The sequence below is a fragment of the Chenopodium quinoa genome, unplaced genomic scaffold (assembly GCF_001683475.1).
Source record: "Chenopodium quinoa cultivar QQ74 unplaced genomic scaffold, ASM168347v1, whole genome shotgun sequence".
In the NCBI taxonomy this organism is placed as follows: domain Eukaryota; kingdom Viridiplantae; phylum Streptophyta; class Magnoliopsida; order Caryophyllales; family Amaranthaceae; genus Chenopodium; species Chenopodium quinoa.
The window spans coordinates 1,352,538-1,374,882 of record NW_018743937.1 but is presented as its reverse complement, the minus strand read 5'-3'; the positions used below and the strand labels follow the sequence as shown (position 1 = coordinate 1,374,882).

The window sequence follows — 22,345 nt, the reverse complement described above, 5'->3', positions numbered from 1 at the left end:
ATCTCTGAAGTACTCTCCCCACAGACGGCGCCAAATGTTTCGGGGTTTTCTGATGTCCTGCGGGAGAGCTACAATTCCGAGACTGGAACCGGACGCCTGTACCTGCAAAATAACGGAGACTCCTGAGAGCTCCGCCTCCAACGGTCAAGTTAGTACCTGATTAAGGAGTAATTAATACAGAAATCAAAGTAATAAGGTCTCTCTAGGTGAGAGTATTTAATGTAGGTAATCTGCTTTGCTAGCGAGATCAGCCGGTTATTAGTGTGTTCCGTAATGTATTCGGTCCCCTGATTAATGAGGATTAATCGAGTATTTATAGCCTTGGGAAGCGTGCAACTCTCTAGGTTTAAGGTAAACCTAGGGCCGATCGGGCTTCTAGACTGAAATGGGCCTTGATGGCCGGTTGTCCCATTTGGCATGGGTGGACACGTGGCGTGTCTTAAGTGGTCCGTGGAGGACGCGTGGCGGAACCTGGTTGGTCCACTTGTCAAACGGCGCTTGGTGGATAAAAATCCCCTAATCAAAAGGTATGTTGATATCAAGTACAATCCAAACCATGCAAGCTTCAGCAATTAAGTGGCGCATATTCCCAGCTGCAAGTGAATGTAATAAACGAATCATCAGCAACAATTCAAACTCACATGTGGCATCAGCAAAGCATATGCAGTTTTTGTGATAATAGATCACTAGTAGATATTCTGTCTGTATTGTTGGACGTTTTTATATATATATATATATATATATATATATATATATATATGCTTCTAAGCAATTTGATTTAATCCATTTTACAGTGGACAATCAATGTATACTGACACCCACACAATCAAGTTGAGCCAATCATGTAACAGCTCTAATTAGCTCTAAGAATTGTTTATTGATCAAGAATGTATCATACAAAGCCACATAATTTGTTTAAATGAATTACTTTACATATTTCTATTATAATAGAATTAGTCATTAATCAAAGTATCAATTCTCTTATTTCATTGGTAAAAGTATACCTTGGTAAAAGTTAGGCCAAGGTATTAAGCTATGTAAACCCATGAATAGCAGAATTGTACTGGTATGCTACACTTGAAATTCCTGACAATATAGTCGGGGAAAAAAAAAAAAGGTAGCACTTTATTAGTTGCTAAACATGTGGTGGAACCTCAAAATGTAGTTCTTCATTCATCTATGACTCCAAAATTCAGATAGAAAACACATATTAGATTGAGCTCAGCTTGTATTCTCTTATAGTACAAGGCAATTGGAAACTGTCTAGATTTGATCTGTATATTATATTTGAATTCTGCTCATATTTAAGTAATACAATGTTCTATTTGAATTCTGCCCATAATTATTCATGATGTTGAGCTAAGGTATCCAAATCCTCGAATTCTGGCTACCTTGATTCAAGTTCAAAACAGGCCTAATTCAGAAATTTTGAAGCAAAATCCAGTACAGAGTCAAATTAACCATGCACATATGTCAGACTAGAAGTACACTTTTCAACAGTCAAGAAAGTCATGTAGATGTCGATTTAGCATGATCAGAAGCAATCTATCAAGCAGTTAGCTCCAAGTTTCAGAAAAAAGAAACAAATAGAAGAAAAAGAAACTCAGAACCAACCTCTATAGTGGGGGCAATAGCATTTGAGCCACTATTTCCTCCCTTCCCAACATCAAGATGAACTGAGATGTTAGCCAGTGACAAATCCACCTCAGATGTCTGTAGCTCCAGGGTTAGTCGCTTAAGCAGTCTGCTCAACACCAAAAGTCGGACATATAGAATCAAAGTCAGTATCTTAAACCAGGAAGCATTCTTCATACTTTATGTAAAATCAGCTAAAATCAAACACTAATTTGAACACTAAATCTCTGAAATTCGAAATTTAAAATCGAACTATAGATCCGAAAAAATAAGCAAAAATCGAAGCCTACATTTGCAAAAATGGAACTCAAAAAAATCAAACTCCGCAAAAATCAGCTAAAATCAAACACTAATTTGAACACTAAATCTCTGAAATTCGAAATCTAAAATAGAACTATAGATCCGCAAAAATAAGCCAAAATCGAAGCCTGTATTTGCAAAAATCGAACTACAAAAATAAATCAAACTTCATGCGAAACTCTTAAAATCAAATCAGAAAAAATCGAACTCATGCAAAATTCATGAAAATTGAACAGAAAGAACACAAATATCAAATCACAAAAATCGCTGAAAATTCGTGAAAAAACAAACAAATTGTCGAATATAATCATACCTGATTGTGAAATCTAGAGATTTTTCGCCATAATTTGATGCAACACAGTAGAGAGAGTAACAGAGAAGCTGGTTGAAGAGAGAGAAAGTACGAAAGAGGAGAGAATAGAAAGGAGAGAGAAAATAACGTGAAAATTAAGGAGAAGAGAGAAATTCATGTCTGAAAAGAGGAAAGAAATCTCAGCCATACAATTTGATGAACGGCTGAGATTAAAAGTTTTCAGTTTTTATTTTAACACTTGTTTTTACCTGATCCTATTCCTATATATATATATATATATATATATATATTTATATATATTGGACCAATTATATGTTAACATGTGGCATTGTAGGTTTCCCTAACGGTTTTCATCCATAAACCGGTTAAGTGGTGGTAAAAGCCATTTTTTGGGTTTTTTTTTTTTTTTTTTTTGGTGTTAAAATAAAAGTTTTTTTTTTTTTTTTGTAGTGTTAAAAACCAATTTTTGATTTTTTGTGTGGTGTTAAAAATCAAAATTTCCTATATTTTATATTTATTTTTTTTAGAAAAAGAAAAAATTAAGGAATTTTTATTTTTACCACCTCTAAAAAACAACTTAATTGCTTTAACCATCTCCATAAAAAAAAGTTTATTTTACCACCACATAAAAAAAAAATGAAAATTGACTTTTACCACCAATCACTGCCAACTAATGGATTCTGTCCATAAATCCGTTAGTGGGGCATATCATGTCCACGTGTCACCATATTATTGGGTAAAAAAATAAATAAATAAACAAATAAAAAATAAAACCCAATAATATGGTGACACGTGGACATGGTAGGCCCCACTAATCGATTTATGGACGGAATCCGTTAGTTGGAGGTAATTGGTGGTAAAAGCCAATTTTTTGTTTTTTTTTTTATGTGGTGGTAAAATAAAGCTTTTTTTTATGGAGGTGGTAAAAACAAATTTTTAGTTTTTTGTAGGTGGTAAAAGTCAAAATAACCAAAAATTAATGACTTTTTATCCCCTTTCCTTCTTCCTTATCCTTTTCCCCTCCTTCCTCCATATTTTCCGACTATGCAGCCGGCAGCCCAATACTCCCCTTGCAACTAGCCACCCCACCCCGGAAACACCTTAACCCAGCCACACCCACCCTTATAACAGCCTACCCCAGCCACACCCACCCTCGAAACACTAAAACCCAGCCACACTCACTCTTATAACAGCCTACCCCAACCACGGAGCCACCCCCACCCCCGAAACACCATACCTCAGCCTACCCCAGCCCAACTCTCCCCATCTTGAAACGCCCCACCCTAACAAAGGCGCATCTTACTCTACAAATTGGAGCATCAATAATTGAAGTTGTTATGTCAAATTGCTAGATTAGAGGCCAGAATTTTGCTTTTATGGGGCCGAATTGCTTATTGCAGGTGGTTTGAAGGTCGAATTGTTGCCGTCGATAGGTGCGGATTGGAGTTTAAGGACTACGAAATGGTTGCGTGATGCTGCATTGTTGAGTGACGATGGCTCATGCAACAATGGTGTGGATGTTGGTGGCGTGATTGTTAGTGAGTGAGCAGGGAATAACGAGGGCAAAGGGATTGCATGTTGTTCGTGCCTGGTGGTTGGAAATGAAGGGGGACTGGTGGTTGGTGAAAGAAAGGTTGGTGTGTGGCCAAGAAAATAAAAACAAATAAATAATAATTAAAAAAAAAAAACTCTTACCCGAAGAACAAGTTACCGGTCATAAGGGACCATTAAAAGAAGATATCCCCCCAGAGGTGGGATTATTAGATAATAATCAAAAGGTAGAATTATTATCAACGAACCGGCCTGGGATAATTAAAATAAATTTTTCCTTTGTTTTTTTCAATTTTGTTTTTTCAAAATCATATATCTACCAGACCATGATAACTGTTACTTGGTCTCTTACGATTACACCATTTCCATTCATGCAATCTCAACCAAAACTATATTTTAATTGGGAAATGATTTTAGCACACCAAAAATGATTTTGGCACACCTCTATGTGAGAGTATAATTTTCTATGCTCTTCTAGCTTTGGGTGTGTCAAAATCAATTAAGGGTGTGTCAAAATCAATTTCCATTTTAATTTCATGATTCAAAGTTTCAAACCAAGTAGACCCCTAAATCCATCAATGTGTTTCGGCTCAGATGGTATGGAGACTGGAGAGTATTGTATTTGCATGATTTAGTAAGTGGAAAAGTCAAATAAACGAACAAAATCACATCTTGATGATTCAAAGATATCAGAGAAAATCATTCCATGGTAAGTAATTATCTGCATCCTGTGAACCTATCCAGCCTTCATGTACTGTTATTTGTAAATTTGGTATGCTAAAAGGCATAAAAGAAATCAATTAGTAACAAAATAAATCCTCTGGGAACAGATAAAATAAGCCGAAACAGTATACAGCAGGCCAAATGAGGCTGAAAACTCTCTCCTCTTGGATTAAATTTCGTATACACACAAGGGCAAAGCCATCTGCAGGATTTGAGACAATATACCCCTGATCTTTGAAAACCCGAGCTTCCATCCGACTGTGCCCAAGAGTTGCAATTCGGAGAAGAGGCACACAAGCAAGAATTTGGCCCAAAACTTATGAAGATTCATAAATACGAACCCAGACCTCGTAATTTATCTTGGAACGTCAAGAATTAGTCTTCAAATCAACTATACGATTGTGGTCCTCTAATCTCTCTATCCATCTTCATTCTCTTTGCACTCTGCATTTCTGAAATACTACTAACCCGTTGCTGGAGCGACATGTCATGCTGATACATACAATTTGCTCCATGTTTACAACCCTTTGCACCATTGAAATACACACAAGGCTTCATGCTTTTATGTTTGGCATCTCTTGGTTTTGAATTATCTACATCTTGATCTACACCTGTATGATGAATGGGATTCGTTGAATACGGTGGTTGAGGGTCAGCTTGCCTTTCCCCTCCATGTTGCTGAATCAAGTTCTTATAGTAGTTGAGGTCCTTCACTTGAGAGGAAGAACCAGATTGTACAGGGGGAGCTTGGAGGGCGACTCCAGGCAGCGGTGGGACTGAATGCTGATGGGTCATAGGTCCTGTGCCATTTGTATACGGGTACATAAACCCATTTGACATCATTGCAGACGAGGATAGTCCTGTTTCCATATTGGTATATTGAGGAGCCGGAGGAGGTGGTGTATCCATCCTGTACATGGGAGCTCCAGGAGATAAGGGACTAGAAATAGTATGTGGGCCTTCCATTGGCTTTGGCAAAACAGATTGAAGTCCCGTGCCTGGACCTTGATGCCTAACTAACTGTTCTAAAATAGTCGGATTACTGAGAATTTTTACAAGCAGGTTGTGGTCAATCTGCTCATTGCCCTTCGCGACAGCAGCAAGAGCAGCTTTTAACACATCTTCTTGACCAGAAGTTGCTACTCCAGCAGCCAATGTCCCACTGTTGATATTATGGGACACACCATGAGATGAAGACGTCCCTTGGGCCGCCAACATGTATGAGCTAGTAGTAGCACAAGCAGAAGCAACAGAATCAGAAGAGGGATCTGACAGATCTTCTTCTTCAATAGGAGTAATGGGAACTGAAGGCAATGTTTGGTCATCCTGTCCAGCACACTCTATATCTGGCGCAGAAGCAGGGCTGCAAAGAATAACAAATGACATGGATTAGTAGGTACATAAGACCCAAGACAAAGAGCTAAACAATGTTTTAAGGTATAGATTCAAACTTTGGAGGAATTGCAGATTGGCGTGGATAATACGCTTCAAGCACTCTTAATTCTCTTTGACTTTGGATCTCCACCTCTTTACTCTCCTCCCCACTTACTACTTGCCACTCAACCCCCAAAGTAAACTGCAAAACTCCAATACAAAATAAAATTAGCTTCTGTGTTACATTGCCAAAGTGGAAAGCATAGAAGGCATCATGGACATGGTGGATGGCACAGCATGCAAATCCCCGGCCAAATAAAATGAAAGCTAAAAGAAAGGAGGACAGACAGATAATTAATTATCAAAACAAATGCATAAGCAGATAAGGTCACTGGCTACATTAAAGATGAAGCTGCAAGCAAATCATAGAAAGGTATTCCAAGACTAATAGCCACTTACTTTTGGAGGGGACCGCCATTTGACAACAGGAATCTGGGCTAACCTGTTCTTCAATTGATTAGCAGGACTGAAACCTTCAAATCCAGGTGGAAGGTTGTCATCTGTCACTAATCCATTTACAGGCAAGCCTGATACAATTTTCTTTACTTGAAGGTGATCTTGTGCACCTGCCCCAACTTGTGAGGGAGATTCTTCCGAGAGAAACAGTCTAACCTGTTCAAATCAAAACATCATACCTATGTTAATCATTCTTGTCATCCCTCAACAAATCCTTGTCATATTCATAAACTAATGTAATAGAAGATAAATTAGGATCATTATAAAAAAAATTGTATCTTGCTTTAGCAGATGCTAAGTTGCAAAGTGAGTGGCTCACAAATCATGATCAACGTACAAAACATCTTTCATGCTCCCCTTAATTAGTCGTAACCTCAAATCATGTCTAAGAGAGCTCAATGACTCATAATGCAAAATAAAGAAAGCACCACAACATTCAATATACTGCAATATTTCAAGCTATATAAATGTGCATAACATAGTTATTTGGGTCCATTCAGCAGCTATCCCAACTCCCATTCCCTCCTCAGTATGCATTGACCAAATACCACATCACTAAGGCTGAAAGATGAGAACTAGATGTCTCACAGCCAATTACAGCTCGCTTGGATAACTTTTAAAAGGAAAAAGAAGATGAGAGAAGGTAGAGGAACTATTAAAAGAAAACCAAAAAAAGGAGAGAAAGGTATACTATCAACATCTCTGAATCCATATCATCAAAACAGAAGCCAAAAAAATTAAGGCAGAAAATCTACCATACAAGGCAGATTGCAACTTTGTGATTACAATAATATTCTAATGTCTTATCTGTCAACAAAACTGAAATCATAACTTAGATGATACAAGATGATAAGTTCCGATCAAACATACTGATAAAAATGCACGCAGTTTTAGCAGATCATAAACTTTATCAATTTTTCAACAAATAAAAACAAAGAAGCAAGCGAGTGAGAGTCATTAAGGTGAAGAAAGAAGGTAAACCTTTTTAGAGTTATTAGGGGGGGTTTTCCATCTACAAGAGAGAGGGGAGGGGAGGGGAAGAGGAGAGAGCATTAGGCCGGTTGTCATAACTGGCTGGGTTTGACTAGTAAGGATATTTTGGTCTTTTTACTTTTATTCAGGATTACTTCGTATATACTTTTCCTTCCAAATCCCTCCAATTTTAAAAACTGATTTGTTAAAGAATGAAGGGTCGCAAGTCACTCCTTAAGTCCTAATCCCTCCCATCCATTTCATCCACCTCCTCATTTGCTAACCCAACAAAGAAAAATTCATCTCACTTTCCTGTCCCTCCAAATCACCCTATCCAAACATAATGCTAATGTGTATACTGCAAGTAGGCAACATCTTCTCAGAGTTCTCACTTCTTCAACAGTAAACGACTAAAATGCACTTTTGTAATAAGCTGGGATAATATGAAACTACGAATTATAAATACCAAAATCTAGCAACACAGATAAGATTTTGTCACACCACATCAGTGGTAAATGGAGAATCTCCATCTTAGGTGTAAGGATTGGCATTTCACTTTGAGGCAGTGCAAAAAAGGGTGCAAGGTGCAATAATTACAATGTCCTTAATTTATATTGGTTTCTTCCATATTTTTCCAATCACACATGACAATATTCAAGTTAACTTAATTACTTTTTTCCTTTTTTTTTATTGGTAACATTAATAAATACTTCCTCTGTTCTTTTTTACTTGACCTGTTGCTTTTATCACGTTTGCCAATGCAAAACTTTAACGATCAATAACTTTAATTCTCCATAATTAAAAAATATAAAATTTATATATTATGATAGTACTTATTGAGACAAATTCAAAATGATCCAATATAAATATGTTTTTCCTTACATATTATTCACAAAACACGGTCAAAGGAGGGATGGTAAATAGTGTAAAAGTCAAAGCGGGTCAAGTAAAAAAGAACAGAGGAAGTACTTAATAAATAAAAATCATAAAAAGTTAACATCTAGAAACTATACATCAAGACAAATCAAATAAGATCTTACTTGACTATATTTTTTTTCCTGGAGTATAAATGACAAAAGGTGGTCAAAGGGTGGTGTTTAGATAATTGTAAAATTCCAAATATTTCAAAATTTGTAGACCAGGGTTAGTATTTACTAAAAAGATGTCAAAATTAAGAAAACAAAGGAACTTATTATGATCATGTTATAACCGACATCATTAAGCAGTATCAGGTTGCCCAAAATCAATCAGCTTGAATAAATATAAAGGAGAATTAAAGACCAAGTCACCAAGACAACAATTACATGCTTGTTTTGTCAATGGCAGGAAGCATGTTAAGATATATAAATAGGATAGGTTATCCTTTTGCAGCTTGTCTTTGTGATATATGTGGCTGCTTTATTAATACTTGAATAGGAATAGGAAAACAAATGAAAAATATTGACTAAAGGTTTTCAGTCTTTCACAATACTACTATTCAAAAAACATAAAAATAAAAAGTTAAGACTATTACTAATCTTTTTCAGTCTAGGAATTCAAAAAAAAAAGTTAAGCCCAAGGGTAAGAACATATAAAAACCTAACAAGAATGAAAAATGAAGCAATTGCGAGAAAGAAAAACAAATAGCAGATGCAAATTAGAGGAAGAAATAGAATAGGGAAGGGGCCATATCTTGAGATTAAAAGAGGAACTATAACAAAGGAGGTGGCACTGAAATTTACATACACATCAGTATCCATCAAATATATTTATAATTATGGATTGATTCAAATCAATAAGTTTTGCAGGATAAATTGATTTGCATAACATAAATGATGGAGAAAAGTTATAATTTTATACCATATATACATCAGAAGAGAGGGGAAAAAAATGCAATCAATACATGTATAAACAGGAAAAAATTAAGAAGGCAGATGAAGGAATATCTCGAGGAAGTGTAACCAAGACGCTCATGTTCATATTTTAGTTTAAAACAACCCTCTATATACACTTCCTCCATTTCTTTTTACTTGCAACAAATTGACTTATGTACTCTCACATACACTACTTAGCTTTGATGATGTATAATTAATGAAAAATGTAGTTAATGTGGGATCTTGTAAGATTCGCCTCTACTTGTAATTTCATAGTATCAAATCTTATAATTATTACTTAATTGATATTTAAAGATATTCACGATTGAAATAATGCATTGGCAAACATGAAATTAAAAGTGCTACAAGTAAACACAGAAATTATTTTATTCCCAAAGGTGCAGTTACATACTGCTATCAACACAATTGTGAAGCCAAAATAACTCTTAACACAACCATAACTTTCCTTCATTACTTAAACTCTTATTACCATTATTGGCTTTGAATATTAAATGCCCATCAAAACAAATCACCAAAATATTAAAAAATAAGAAGATAAAGAGGCATCAAGCTTGTTCATCCTCTGTTGTAAAGGAATAGAATCATACTGAAGATGTATCTAACAAATGTAAAAAAATAGTTAAAATGAAAATATTCTCCAATATAAGAGCATCTCAATTTTTCTCAAACTATCACAAAATCCTATAGCAACAATATATTTGATAGGTGACAAGAAAAGAGCATATAAAGCAGAAATTAGATATGTAAGATATCTACAGGCAGCATTTCTTTTTTGTAAAGTTTCAACAAATATTCATGTAAACTCAGGAACATAAGCTGTGTGTTACAGGGTTACATCTGAGTATGAAATATATGCACTATGATATGCAGGCAAGTATATTAGAGATACTGATTTACTGTGACCACCAACCATCACTTATAGAGCCTAAGAATTAGCATAAATATGGCCCAATAATGGCCTAAAAGCATGGCCTTCAATAATCAGAGAATATGACTTTAGCTCTTCTCCTTGCACAGTTACACTAAGTAATCACACAGAGGTAATGATCATCTGTATAAGAAACGCTAATTGAAACATAATTTTCATCACCCTATATCTTGAGCCTACACAACAAAGCCCATTAGAGATACGACTAGATTCAAGCAATCATCTATCATACTATAGCTAGGAATGTAAAAATAATCACCTAAACACTTAAAATTTACAGATAAGAATAATAGTGACAATAAAAAACTGAAACAAAATACAAAAAGCAAACCTAATAAACACAACAAAACAATTCATTCTCATTAGGCATTGCCAACAATCGGGTATGAATTCGGATAGCAAAGCATTACACCCTGCCAAAAGAGAAATCAACTAGTACATGATGATAAAAATCAAACGTCAACATAATTACACAAGTCACTAACTTCGGACATAAGATTTTTTTTCCTCGTTTTTTTTACCTACATCAGCACCAATGAATTTCGAGAATCCATCATGAATCAGTTTATGACAATGCAAATATTGGAGTAAAAAGCCTCAAATATTCTGCAAAAGGTAATCTTGCATACTCTGAAATCTTCTCTAATACATATAGGAAGTCTATCAACAGTCAAACATCAGCATAACAATAAGCGGAAGAAAAATCCAAGCCTTGCTTTTACTTTTCAGAATCAACTCAAACCTATGGAAAATCAAATTTACAATCAACAGGACTCAATAAAAAGAAATCTTCAGTTCTGGAAAACATGCAATGCGACATTATCTAGCAATCCCATGCTACATATAAAACCACTTATACGAAATTTACATGCATATATATCAGAATTTGTAATCAAATTCAACTTCTATTGACAAACTCAAACTTTGTGTAAGCTATTTTAGCAAACTTAGCAAAGTAAATGTAACTTCTCATAATCCATTGGAGTCCAAGATAGTCTTTAATTTAGTGAAAAAGTTCACTAACACAGCATAATCCATCTATACAACAGATAAATCAAAGATTGTATCTTTTTTATTTTCAAATCATTAATTAATTCGCAAGATAATTCAAAGATTGATTCTTACTTTCAGATTAATTAAAGAAAAATAAAACCCAGAAATGTATTTCATGTATTTCTTTGTTTTTTGAGACTTTATTTCATGTATTTCTTTGTTTTTTGAGACTTTGAGTTAATCCCCAATTACACATACTCCATTAATTCAATAGATTCTCAATTACCCAGAAATTTCACTTTACTTCAAATAAATTAAAAGTGTTATTTTATTTCGGTTCAATTGAATTTGATTCTTGGGCGTCCGAAATAATTAATTGCACAGATTTGATGGGAAAAATTTGAAATTTTCATCTGGGCATAGAATAAATTTCGATTAATGTTAAATACCTGACAAAGATTCCCATCAGAAGCCCAAGAAACCCTTTTTGATTTTTGCGATCCTTGCATACTAAAAATTAACTGAACCCTAAATCTGAAATATATAAATTTGAGTAAAAACGAAGAACTAAATCTGGAATTTGAAAGAATAAAAGACAACCATTGAATTGATTTACCTAAGAAACAGTGAGTTCTGGAATTCGATTTTCTGGAAAAAAAAAAGTTTTATAAATAAACACGAAAATCCTCAAAGTTGGAGGAAGGAAAAAGGGCGAATGAAGATGGAGAGAAAAAGACCCAATTGTTAAATATGGATTACTTGACAATTTATGACTGCTTATATAAATTTGTTACAATTTCTTAAATACCAAAAAAAAAAAAAAAATCAAATTATTTCGAAAAAAAAACAAATTATATATTTATTGTCTTCTTCAAATTCAATATTGATATCGATTCTAAATTTTACTTGTGCATTGTCATTAAAAAAGCGAAAAGAAAATAGAGATTGTTATTGTTGTTCTCAAATTATGATAATTTAGGGTTTGTAATCTTATAATACGCTTTATTTCTTATCATCTATTAATAGTTATCTCGATTATATAAAAGCATGAGTCCATCTAGGCGCATAGTCCCTATTTACAAAGATTGTAAATAGGAGGGTATAGCAGTAAATTCGGTTGGCTGACTGAATAAAAGCAATATGTTTTCTTTTATTTTAAGTGTTGACTTTATTATTGACTCCATTATTTTTTGAATTGTAACGGGCATTTGAAAAATTGTAATTCACCTTTTGCATTCTCTCTCTCTTTCATTTAATTATTTCTCTCTCTTGCTTCTCTCTCTTAAGTTCTCTGGTTTGTTCTCCTCTTTCGTCCTCCGTCGTTTGCGCTTGAAGGGCTTCATCAGAGCATACCGTCGGCTTTTGTTAGTTGAAGTGAAGTGGTGAATTCCCATCTTCCTAGGTAAGTCGTTGAATTGTGCATTTTGTGGGCTTTGTGTAATTTGTGTGGGTGTTTAACGTGGTCGGTGGTAGGGTTTGAGTTAGTATGAATTTGCGTTTGCGAGTGTTTTTCATGTAATTGTTGGCAAAATTGAGCCGAATTAAATGTTTGTTGCGATTTTTACCTTTTAATTTTGGGAATTGCAGGTCAATTAGGGTTTGTGGTTAGTTTCCGCTAATGTCAATTGTGGCGATATTGTTTAGTGTAATATGGTTTTTTAGTCTTATTACCTTCGAACTCTGGGAAAATCTGATCACCTAGGGTTTGTGATTAGCGTTTAACTGAAAAAAATTGAAGTGTGATGTGGATGTTAGTTGGATGCGTTTTACACTCTGTTATTTAGTTATTCATGCATGAGGAGGTTGAGTTTATATATCGAATGAATATTGAGCTGAGTATGTTAAAATTATGGTCTTATTAGTAGGGTAATGATGTCCTCCCTTTATTCTAGAACTTAGCAGTTTGGAATTTCTTTTTAGAGGTATTGGTTAATTTAGGACGAATTCAGTGTGTAAATGAAGGTTATTGATTCCATTGGTTGTGTAAAAATGGATGAGTAATTAAGTACTTGTGGCAGGATTGGATAATGACTAAGAGGAAATCTTCTGAAGCCGGTGGAAGTGGTATTGTTCGTAGAAAGGATGTGGTGAGTTGATGTGTTTGTGTTGATTGTGTTTTTTTGTTTGTTTACGGTTTATGTGTATGTAATTGCTGTCAATTTCTGTAATTTTTTTGTGTTGTAGGCGAAATCAGTGAAGGTGAATCATGGGGTTAAACCCAAAGGTACTAATAAAGGCAAGAAGAAGGTAAATGTTGATTCTGATGCAGATCCTGATTTTGAGTAAGAGGAATTGGGGGATACCAGTAGTGAGGAGGGCTCTGAAGAGAAACAATCTGATGAAGAGGATGATTCAGACGCATCAGATGGCGAGGGAGACGGTGGTGAGGATGGGGAAGAAAAGGATGATACTCCTCCTTCTGGTCTACAAAATGACAAGCTGCAGGAACTCTGTTTGCAGTTGCTGCAGGAACGACTTCAAAAAAGGAAAGAGGAAGGGTGGCAAATCAGTAAACAAAACAGCCAAAAAGGCGAAGGTAATGGTTGTGACTCTTGTTGTATGCATGGTATTTTGTCAATATTGTGAAGTTAATTTCATTCATGGTAAAAATCCTTGTTATTTTCCAGAAAAACCAAGGTGAGATAGTGAAAGAGGAAGAGCTGGTTGTTAAAACCCAGTCTAGAAGGACTTAGAAGGTAATCTCTAATTTGTGTTGAGAAAGTATTTGGTTGTTAAAACCCAGTGTAGATAATACATTTGAAGTTGTTGGAATGTACCATTATTGTACTCGGTGGTGTTTATTGATTATCATATTGTTGAAATGATGCCAAGTAATAATAATGGGAAAAGAAATGTATAAATGACCCATTATTGTAGTTCTATGACTAGCTTAGATATGTTGCTTGAATATGTTTCAGTTGTTTATGCATTTTAGGTAATCCATATGAAAATAAATGTACCACCATTATTTGAAAGTGATCGTGTGTTGAGGTATTAGGACAAGCTTAGATCTGTATCTGGAATGAGATCAACTTGTTTATGCAACTGTTTTGTATTGTGTAGGCTTTTAATCTGAATGGTGTAAAGGCATTTGGAAGTTTGGTTAAGAAGTTTGATAAGACGAGGAAGGATTTGGTGACTGAAATGGGGTTTGGTGGGCTGTTAAGCATACCTTTGGATCATTTGCCTCGTAAATTTGCTTATCGACTGTTGTCAAGGATTGATGGAGATGGTTCCATGGTATTTGGAGATGATTATGTATGTCCTCTGTGTCCAGCTCAGGTGGAGTGGGTGCTTGGTATACCCATGGGTTCCAAGCCAGTTCCATCTACCATTCCGGAGGATGATGAAGTGATGAAAGCTGAGTGGAAGCGAATTTCTGGACTGTTTGGCAAGCCTGGGGAGAGCATTCCCGTGGCAGCAGCTGCAGCTGCTGCAATTCGTGCTGACAAAAAAGGGAAGTTGTTACCTATTAAAACAGACAAGGAAAATTCTGAGTTTAAGATTGCATTTCTAATTGTTGCTCTTGGGTACATATTGTGTACCACCACAAACACATCAAATCTGGCAGTAGCTTTGGGACCTGCTCTCACTGCTTACAATGATGCTGCAAACTACAATTGGTGCAGTTTGACTTATTCTTGGATGTGCGCAGCAACTAGGAAATTCCATAAGAAATTTGATTCAAGAGGCTATGTTGCAGGCGGTGGAGGTTGCATATTGTTTGTGTTGGTAAGAAATGTAGTATTGTATCTTATAAATTGTTGTTGAATAATGTTTTAGATTGTTACACGTGAAGGGATTGCTCTTGTTTATGATTAGTTGTTGACATAATCTTTAATGCACATATGTTGTAGATCTTTTATATTGACCATTTGGATCGGGTACCTAAGTCTTGGGGAATGACTCTGAGATTGGCGGCCTGGTCACAGGAAGAAATTGGCGTAATTGTGAAAGAGGACCAAAAGAAGACGGGGGACTATGGTCTGTCGCTGGTAAGTGTTAGAATCATTGTGGTCTTACTTGACAAGTTGACATCATTGTCTATTGTGTAGTTGTGTTTCGTTTGATTAAGTTTGTTTGCTGTGCAGTCCTTGAATATTGCATACGGTGAGGACCATCCGCTGGCACCCCGTGAAGGTCCAGTCCCACGGAAAGTAGCTGCAACTGCACCTGCAACTGCTGTTGATGTGGATGGGATCACTGAGCAGGTCTTTCTCTTTATTTGATTTTTTTTATTATTATTTTTATTTTTGCTTTCTTAAGACCTGGAGTTATTGGTATTGTAATTGATCCTGGCTCTTGATCTGGTTTCCCACTATAGTTTTCTATTAATAGTTTCATTTTACGGTTAAAAAATATTTTCATTCATGGTTGGTTGGATGTCTTTCTTAGTTAATTCTATATTGAATCGCGTTATGTATGCAGGTGGTTTCTAGAGTGGTGGATGATTTGACTCCAAAGTTCATGGATGCAATTGATGCGAAAATGGGTACGATGCTATATAATATGAATGAAATGTTGAAACAGAGTCTGGCCGCGTCGGCCGCGACTGAGCAACCAGTGAAAGGGGATGTTAAGAAAACTTTACCGATGGAAAAACAACCCGTGGTTGATAAAACAGATGGGAATAAGAATGGGAAGAAAAAAAACTGAATTTGTGGTTGATTCCGGTGTGGTGGAGGTGGATAAAACATATGGGAAGGAGAATGATTTGTTTGAAAGCAGTGGCGACGGTGCAGCTGGTAATGATGCAGCTGGTAATGATGGAGCTGATAATGGTGGGAAAACCACTGAGGTTGATGTTCAGAAGGTTGCAGCTGAGTGTCTGAAGGATGCCTTGGTGGGGGTGTTGATGATGAGGATGCAGAGCAGGGTGGTGAAGGGGGTAAAAATTCTGAAGCTGTTGAAGGGGATGATGTCAATGACAATGAGGGAGACACTCCTCGTTCTGAAGATGATGAAGAACAGGAGGATGCAGAGTCTCCCCAAGCAGGAGGAGAGTTTGTTCTGAAAACGGTCGAGTCAAGGGAGACGACTGTGTTGGTGGCTGCCGGTTGTAGTGAGACAGACTCTGAAGGTGAAGAGATGTCTCCGTCCAATGGCAATGAACATTCAGGAACTGCAGACAAGAGGGTTATAAAACCTACTGCTATAGCAGGAACTGCAGACACCCGTAGGCACACGACGCTGGAGGCAAGGATGATGTTGTACGTGCGGCAATGGAAGGAGTTGAAAGACCCTACTTGGTATGTGTTGCTTCTCTCTGTGTAATGAAGTTATAATTTTTGCCATTTATAATCACTTAACTGGTCTGCAAAACATTTATGTTTTTGTATGTGTGTGTATTCCGGTGTCGTCCTCATACCCTGTGATGCAATGCAAAACTAATGACTTGGTTGATAACCTAGATTCAATGATTCCCGCAGTTAGAAAGACACTAAGGGGGAAATAGGTGGAGTACGGGGATGGAATCATCATTGAGGCATATTCTGGTTGTTTGATGATATGCTTATTTTGAACAATATTTTAGGTGATCACTGGTTTTTGAACAATATTGATTATGCATTCAACTAACAAACTCATAATTCTAGATAGCCTTGGTTATATTTAGCCTTTGAATCTGTTTATGAATAGACTTTGTCAGTGGTACATTTTGGGGGTCTTGTTTGTACCATTGATGGTATTACGCCAAGTTATTGTAGTTACTTAGTAGTTAGTGGGACATATTTGTACCTATTTTAGACAGTGGTACAATATTTTGACGTGTACATACATGAATGTACCACTTATTAGGTACTTCATGATATTTTACCTTTAGTCATCTGTAACTTCTTCATTTCGTTTCTGTTCTGTTACTCACAAATGTCTAGAAAGTGAAATGAGTATTAAATAAGTTAAATTACTACTACATAAGATGATTGTTCCACACATTTGATCTTAGTCTCAACAAAAGAAATACATGAGAAAACATTGCTTAAAGTAGAACCATACTTAACATATGTGTTAAGTAAACAGATGAAGAACTAGTACCCAAAGACAGCGCCACCTTCAACCAGGATCACCTCCACATCAAAGGTCCTTCCCGAACTGTTCGTGGTGCGACCTATCAAAAGCCAAGCCTGATGCGAACCAGTGGCTGTTTATGTCAGGCTCCTCATCTGAGCTGCATGGGTCGTTGTTCAGTTGTGGTTGCTGATGGGTGTAGACACCTAAAAATGTCTCCCCAAAACCAAACCCGATGATGAACAACCTTTCACCGCCACTATTGGTTGGGTTCAGTATTTAATCCCGAGAGTGCTTAAAAAATTGTATTTAATTCGTATTTTTGAATAGTCCATGGATTAGTCTTGATGTTTGGTAAAAGCATAGTTTTAATTTCAGCCCAAACTTATTATTTAATTTTAGCCCAAACCTTTTTTTATCATTTATTTTTGGCCCAAACCTTTTATTTATTTTCTTATTTTAGCCCAAATAACAATAAATGAGAAAAAGGCCCGAAATTATCAATCGACACTTAAAATGCTTAACGAAATTAGGGTTAAAAATGAATTTAGACGGAAAAGCGGGCTGAAAATTCCCGCGCCACGGCAGCTGTCCACCGTGTCACGGGAAACTTTCCTGTCTGACGGTGGGATTTCCCGTGACACGGGAAACCTGCTGTGACACGGGAATTTCCGTGTCCTTTCCGCGTAAACCCTTAATGCGTTTTCTCCCCCGTTTACTAAATATTTCCCGCATCACACAAAATTTGCACCGTGTCACGAGAATGTTTACCGTCTGACGGTGGGCTTTCCCGTGTTACGGTACAGTTTTCCGTGTCGCGGGATACTTTTTTAGGGTTTTTATCATTTTAGGGTTTCGTGTGTTCCCTTAGCACATTTTTTCTATAAATAATCCCTCATTTCTGATGTACGGGGCATCAAGAATTCTCTAGTTTTTTCTCTCTTCTATGCTCTAGCCTAAACACTAGCCTACCCTTCTTCTTTCAAAATTCCTTCTTCAAGCACTCCAAGGAGTCCATACTTTACTCGTGGTTCTGTCCTTAAGCCAAGGCGTGAAAGGTAGAACTGTTTGAGGGTTTGGCCCCAAATCAACTTTACTTTATTTAATTTAATTTAATTATTATTTTATTATTATTTCCTTGAAGTTACTAACTCGTTTATTATTCTGTAGTTGCAAACAAACAGAATCAAAGTAAGAATTATGTTCCTTTTATTTCTATTATTTTTCTAACGATTTTGTATTGTTGAAATTATTGTTAAATTGCTTCCAATATTGATGTTATTCTATTATATTTATGATCACTATATTGCATGTTCAAAGGGAATATGTAATTGAAAATCACGCCTAATAAAATAATTTGGACAACCGGTTTAGGTTCCTTTTTAATCTTGTTGTTTAATCAAGTGATCACAAATATTTTAGAATAACGTGTTGCATTAATATTAAACCAATTTAGCATAATAATAGTTTGGAGCGAATTGAATGTATGCCTTTGAGATCGCAGGAATCATTTTTCACTATAAGAATCGAGTAGAGGCCAATACGGGCGAATGTGACTCCATGACTCACTTCGTACCATCATCCCCGATCCTCCTTTCGTGGTTTCGAACCATACGGAGTTAGTAATCTCATGGATTATGAATGGGGTGTAACCTTCACGGGTCAATCGTTGTTGCCTATCGTTGTCCCTTAATCGTGGTTGCCTTTTATGATCCGTGAACGGTTTACAAGTTCCTTAAAAACTTGTTGGCGGCTCCTACTTTCCTTGTCCCTAATCGTATTATGTCAATTCCCACTTCCTATGAGTGCCAAGCATATTCACACATGCTTTTAACATAGGCGCACTTCGAGCGACGCCTACAATTTGGCGACTCCACTAGGGAGGATTCTTGGTTATTTATCGATTTGAGTGATCGGTATTTAATTAAGATTAGTGGATGAGACTTGAAAGATTCTTGAAAAATATTCCTGTGATTAATTTGGCATTTTTGCATATGCATAGACATTTTAACGTCGTATTTAGGTCTGTCCTGTAGGAAAAATTGAATAACTTGATTGTGTACGAAGGAAAACAGGGCACTAGTCAGATTTTCTGACTGTCGTGCCACGACAAAATCTGCTGTGACACGGTACAGTGCACCGTCTAACGGTGTGCCGTACCGTGGCACGGGAATTTTTTCCGTGTCACGGCAGTCCTAAAATCAGTCCGGTGGCTTGTTTTATCTTCTCACAGTCAACTTCCTTCGATTTTTCTGAAAAAACGTGTGTGTTCTACATGCGTCTTAGCCCCGGGGGATTTAAGCTCTATCAACCCAAAAACGCTCATGGTAATAAGGGTTCATCCGAGTTATTAAATCCACCCAAACCATGGAGTCGAGTTCGATTTCATCACGAACTCGCGGAGCCGTCCGTTGGCATACACCCTCAAGGGAGGCTGCCTTGCTAATGCGTCCAAACTCTTAACCATGGTACCCTTTTGACACCCAAAGTTTGACCAATAGTGGAACATAGATCTTGACTCTAGGTTGCGAACTTTTACATCATCGTGACTAAGTGCTACATGGTATGTTTGGTGCTAACCTTCAGGTTTTTACTCTTTTTTGTTTAACCCATGAACGAGGGTTTTTATTTCCACATAATAATTAGTACGGACCTAAAATAGACTAAAATCTGGAAAAATCACAAAAAAGACCTGGAACTGCGCACCGTGTCACGGCAAGTTCTACCGCGCCACGGTGAACAGTGCCGTGACACGGCGCTTTCTACCGTCTGACGGTAGGCTGCACCGTGTCACGACAGTCAGCACCATGACACGGTACCTAGGAAAAATGTCCCGTCAGTCTTTTTTCGGTTTTTTGTGCGTACGTATGTGGTTTATACGTCCAGTTTGGTGTCATGTCTAGCTGTACGATCAAAACACGCGTCCATAACCTCACTTAATCACTCACATATCGTGTTCACACACTTTTTCTTTAGTCGTGCACCACTTTTTGACCGTATTTTAGGGTAGTCTTTTTTTGTAGTCTTTTTAAAAAAATAATAATAAATAAATAGAATTTTAAAATTATAGATTTTTAAAATTCAATTTTTTTATTTTTTTTATCCGGATGGGTTAAGGTTAGGTTCGGTCATTAAAGGTGTGTTTGTTTCGGTGTCACATCACTTGGTCAAGAAGCAGGGGTAGATTGTTACGGTTCGAGTCAATACCTCAACAACCTCTTATACCAAAGAGGCGTACAAGTAAACCACCATAATAATCTCCACAAGATCCATCTCCAGTCTACTTTCAACTAATGGCTACTAAGGAAGATATCAAGAACATCAACAAGACAATTGAAATGTTGTCTAACATGATGCAAACACTCACCACTAGAGTCAACACGGTAGAGCAAGACAATCAAAACAATGTCACTGCCGCTGCAATGGACAAGATTAAGGGACAGATGAGTAAGATTTCTGAAGAATTCACTTATGTGGAACAACCTGTCACCTCTTCGTCCATATGGGACAAGCTTCCTGAGAAGTTTTCCACTGCTGACATTCCCAAATTCAAGCCTACTGATAATCCGCTTTTCCATTTGAAGGCTTTTTCTGCAACCATGGCTCTTAAGGGAGTAGATGTGACACTCTTCCCTACAGTGTTCCCTCTTTCCTTGGAGCATGCCTGTCAACAGTGGTTCTACTCTTTGGAATCCAAACATGTCGCGACCTGGGAGGATGTTGCTGAAAGCTTCATGAATCGTTACAAGTGTAACATTCAGGCCAAGACTTCTGAACGTGAACTCTCCATTCTCAAATAGAAAGAGAATGAAGGCTTCACCACTTACTTAAGCAGGTGGAGGGAAACAGCCGCACTCTTGGTGGATCCCCCCAAGGAAAAGGAGATGGTTCGCTTGTTCATTGCCAATCTGACTCATAAGTACAAGCAACACTTGAAGTTTCTTGGAAAACAAGAAGAACGACACTCCTTATTCTTCGTCTTCCAAGCCCAATAATGCTACCAAAATATCAATATCAATGATGTGTTGGCCCTTAATGCTCCTCCCCAAAGATTCCAAAGGCAAATGAGGGTTCACACGCCTTTGGGAATGACTTATGATGCTGCTTTTGACCGTTTGCATGGTTAAGGACTGATTATGCCAATTGGACCATTTCCAGAACCTCGACCAGAGAATAGCACCGCTAGCTATGACCCCAATGCTTATTGCAAGTTTCATCAAGGCAAGGGTCATAATACTGAGAAGTGTTGGAGGTTGAAGGATGCGATCCAAGACCTAATTGATGCTAATCAACTTCCTGTCCCTCTAGGGGGAAAGAAGCCTAACATTCAAACATGTCCTTTTTTTGATGCTTTGGCTATCATGGGAGATGAAGTCTCCTTTGATCCTTCAATACTCATTCAACCTGTGAATGAACCTCTCCCGAAAGTTGTATTTGTATCCAGTTATGAAGAAGTGAATGGAATTTGGGATAGTGATGATGAAGATGTCTATCTCAAAGATATAGCCTGTTCATCTCTTGGCAGAAGTGAAGATGTTTGGGGAGACCTTGAGGTCAAGGTTCTCACCAGAAGTGGACGGTTGCAACAACCTAGTCCACCCTCACCTCCACCGCAATCACATCCGATAGTTGATCCCATCGACCCTGTGAACAACGATGTGGTCAAACAATTACAAAAGACCAAGGTGGAGATGAATGTATGGAAGCTTTTGGCCACCTCTCACGAGCATCGAAAGGCTGTGATGAATGCTCTGGTGAAAATAGGAGTTGATGATGATATGACTCCTCAAGGACTGGTCAACTTTCTCATTACTGGATTGCCAAGTACTAGCAATCTGATTTCGTTTTCTGACAAGGATTTGCCCCCCGGAAGGGGATCAACATAATAAGTCCTTACACCTCACTGTGGTGTGTAGGCAGATGAATGTTCCTATGAGCCTGGTTGATAATGGCTCTGCAATCAATGTATGCCCACTTCGCACTGCAAAGAAGTAAGGTGGAGATGAATGTATGGAAGCTTTTGGCCACCTCTCACGAGCATCGAAAGGTTGTGATGAATTCTCTGGTGAAAATAGGAGTTGATGATGATATGACTCCTCAAGGACTGATTAACTTTCTCACTACTGAATTTCCAAGTACTAGCAATCTGATTTCGTTTTC

General features: G+C 37.1%; 1 protein-coding gene across 2 annotated transcripts; it reads right to left on the bottom strand.

The window, feature by feature from the left end:
* Window positions 1-4,451: 4,451 nt before the first annotated feature.
* LOC110688696 (zinc finger CCCH domain-containing protein 6-like) lies at window positions 4,452-11,953 on the bottom strand. Of its 2 annotated transcripts, XM_021865437.1 has the most exons (5): window positions 11,796-11,953; window positions 11,629-11,713; window positions 6,356-6,568; window positions 5,974-6,098; window positions 4,452-5,885 (listed from the first exon to the last, which is right to left on the bottom strand). In XM_021865437.1, exons 2-5 carry the CDS (start codon window positions 11,686-11,688, stop codon window positions 4,910-4,912), a joined length of 1,374 nt encoding a protein of 457 aa, XP_021721129.1. In that variant the 5' UTR covers window positions 11,689-11,713; window positions 11,796-11,953; the 3' UTR covers window positions 4,452-4,909. The 2 variants fall into 2 exon arrangements, with proteins under 2 accessions (XP_021721129.1, XP_021721130.1); XM_021865438.1 differs by having other exon boundaries at window positions 11,629-11,953.
* Between the last annotated feature and the right edge of the window lie 10,392 nt (window positions 11,954-22,345).

What these genes read in the sequence shown, in the direction of transcription:
- LOC110688696 (XM_021865438.1), bottom strand. Translation starts at nt 11,688, where the DNA reads ATGCAAGGATCGCAAAAATCAAAAAGGGTTTCTTGGGCTTCTGATGGG. An exon ending in CTGATGGGAATCTTTGTCAG is followed by an intron (nt 6,569 to 11,628) that starts GTATTTAACATT and finishes TGATTTGAACAG; the next exon opens with GTTAGACTGTTTCTCTCGGA. An exon ending in AATGGCGGTCCCCTCCAAAA is followed by an intron (nt 6,099 to 6,355) that starts GTAAGTGGCTAT and finishes GGAGTTTTGCAG; the next exon opens with TTTACTTTGGGGGTTGAGTG.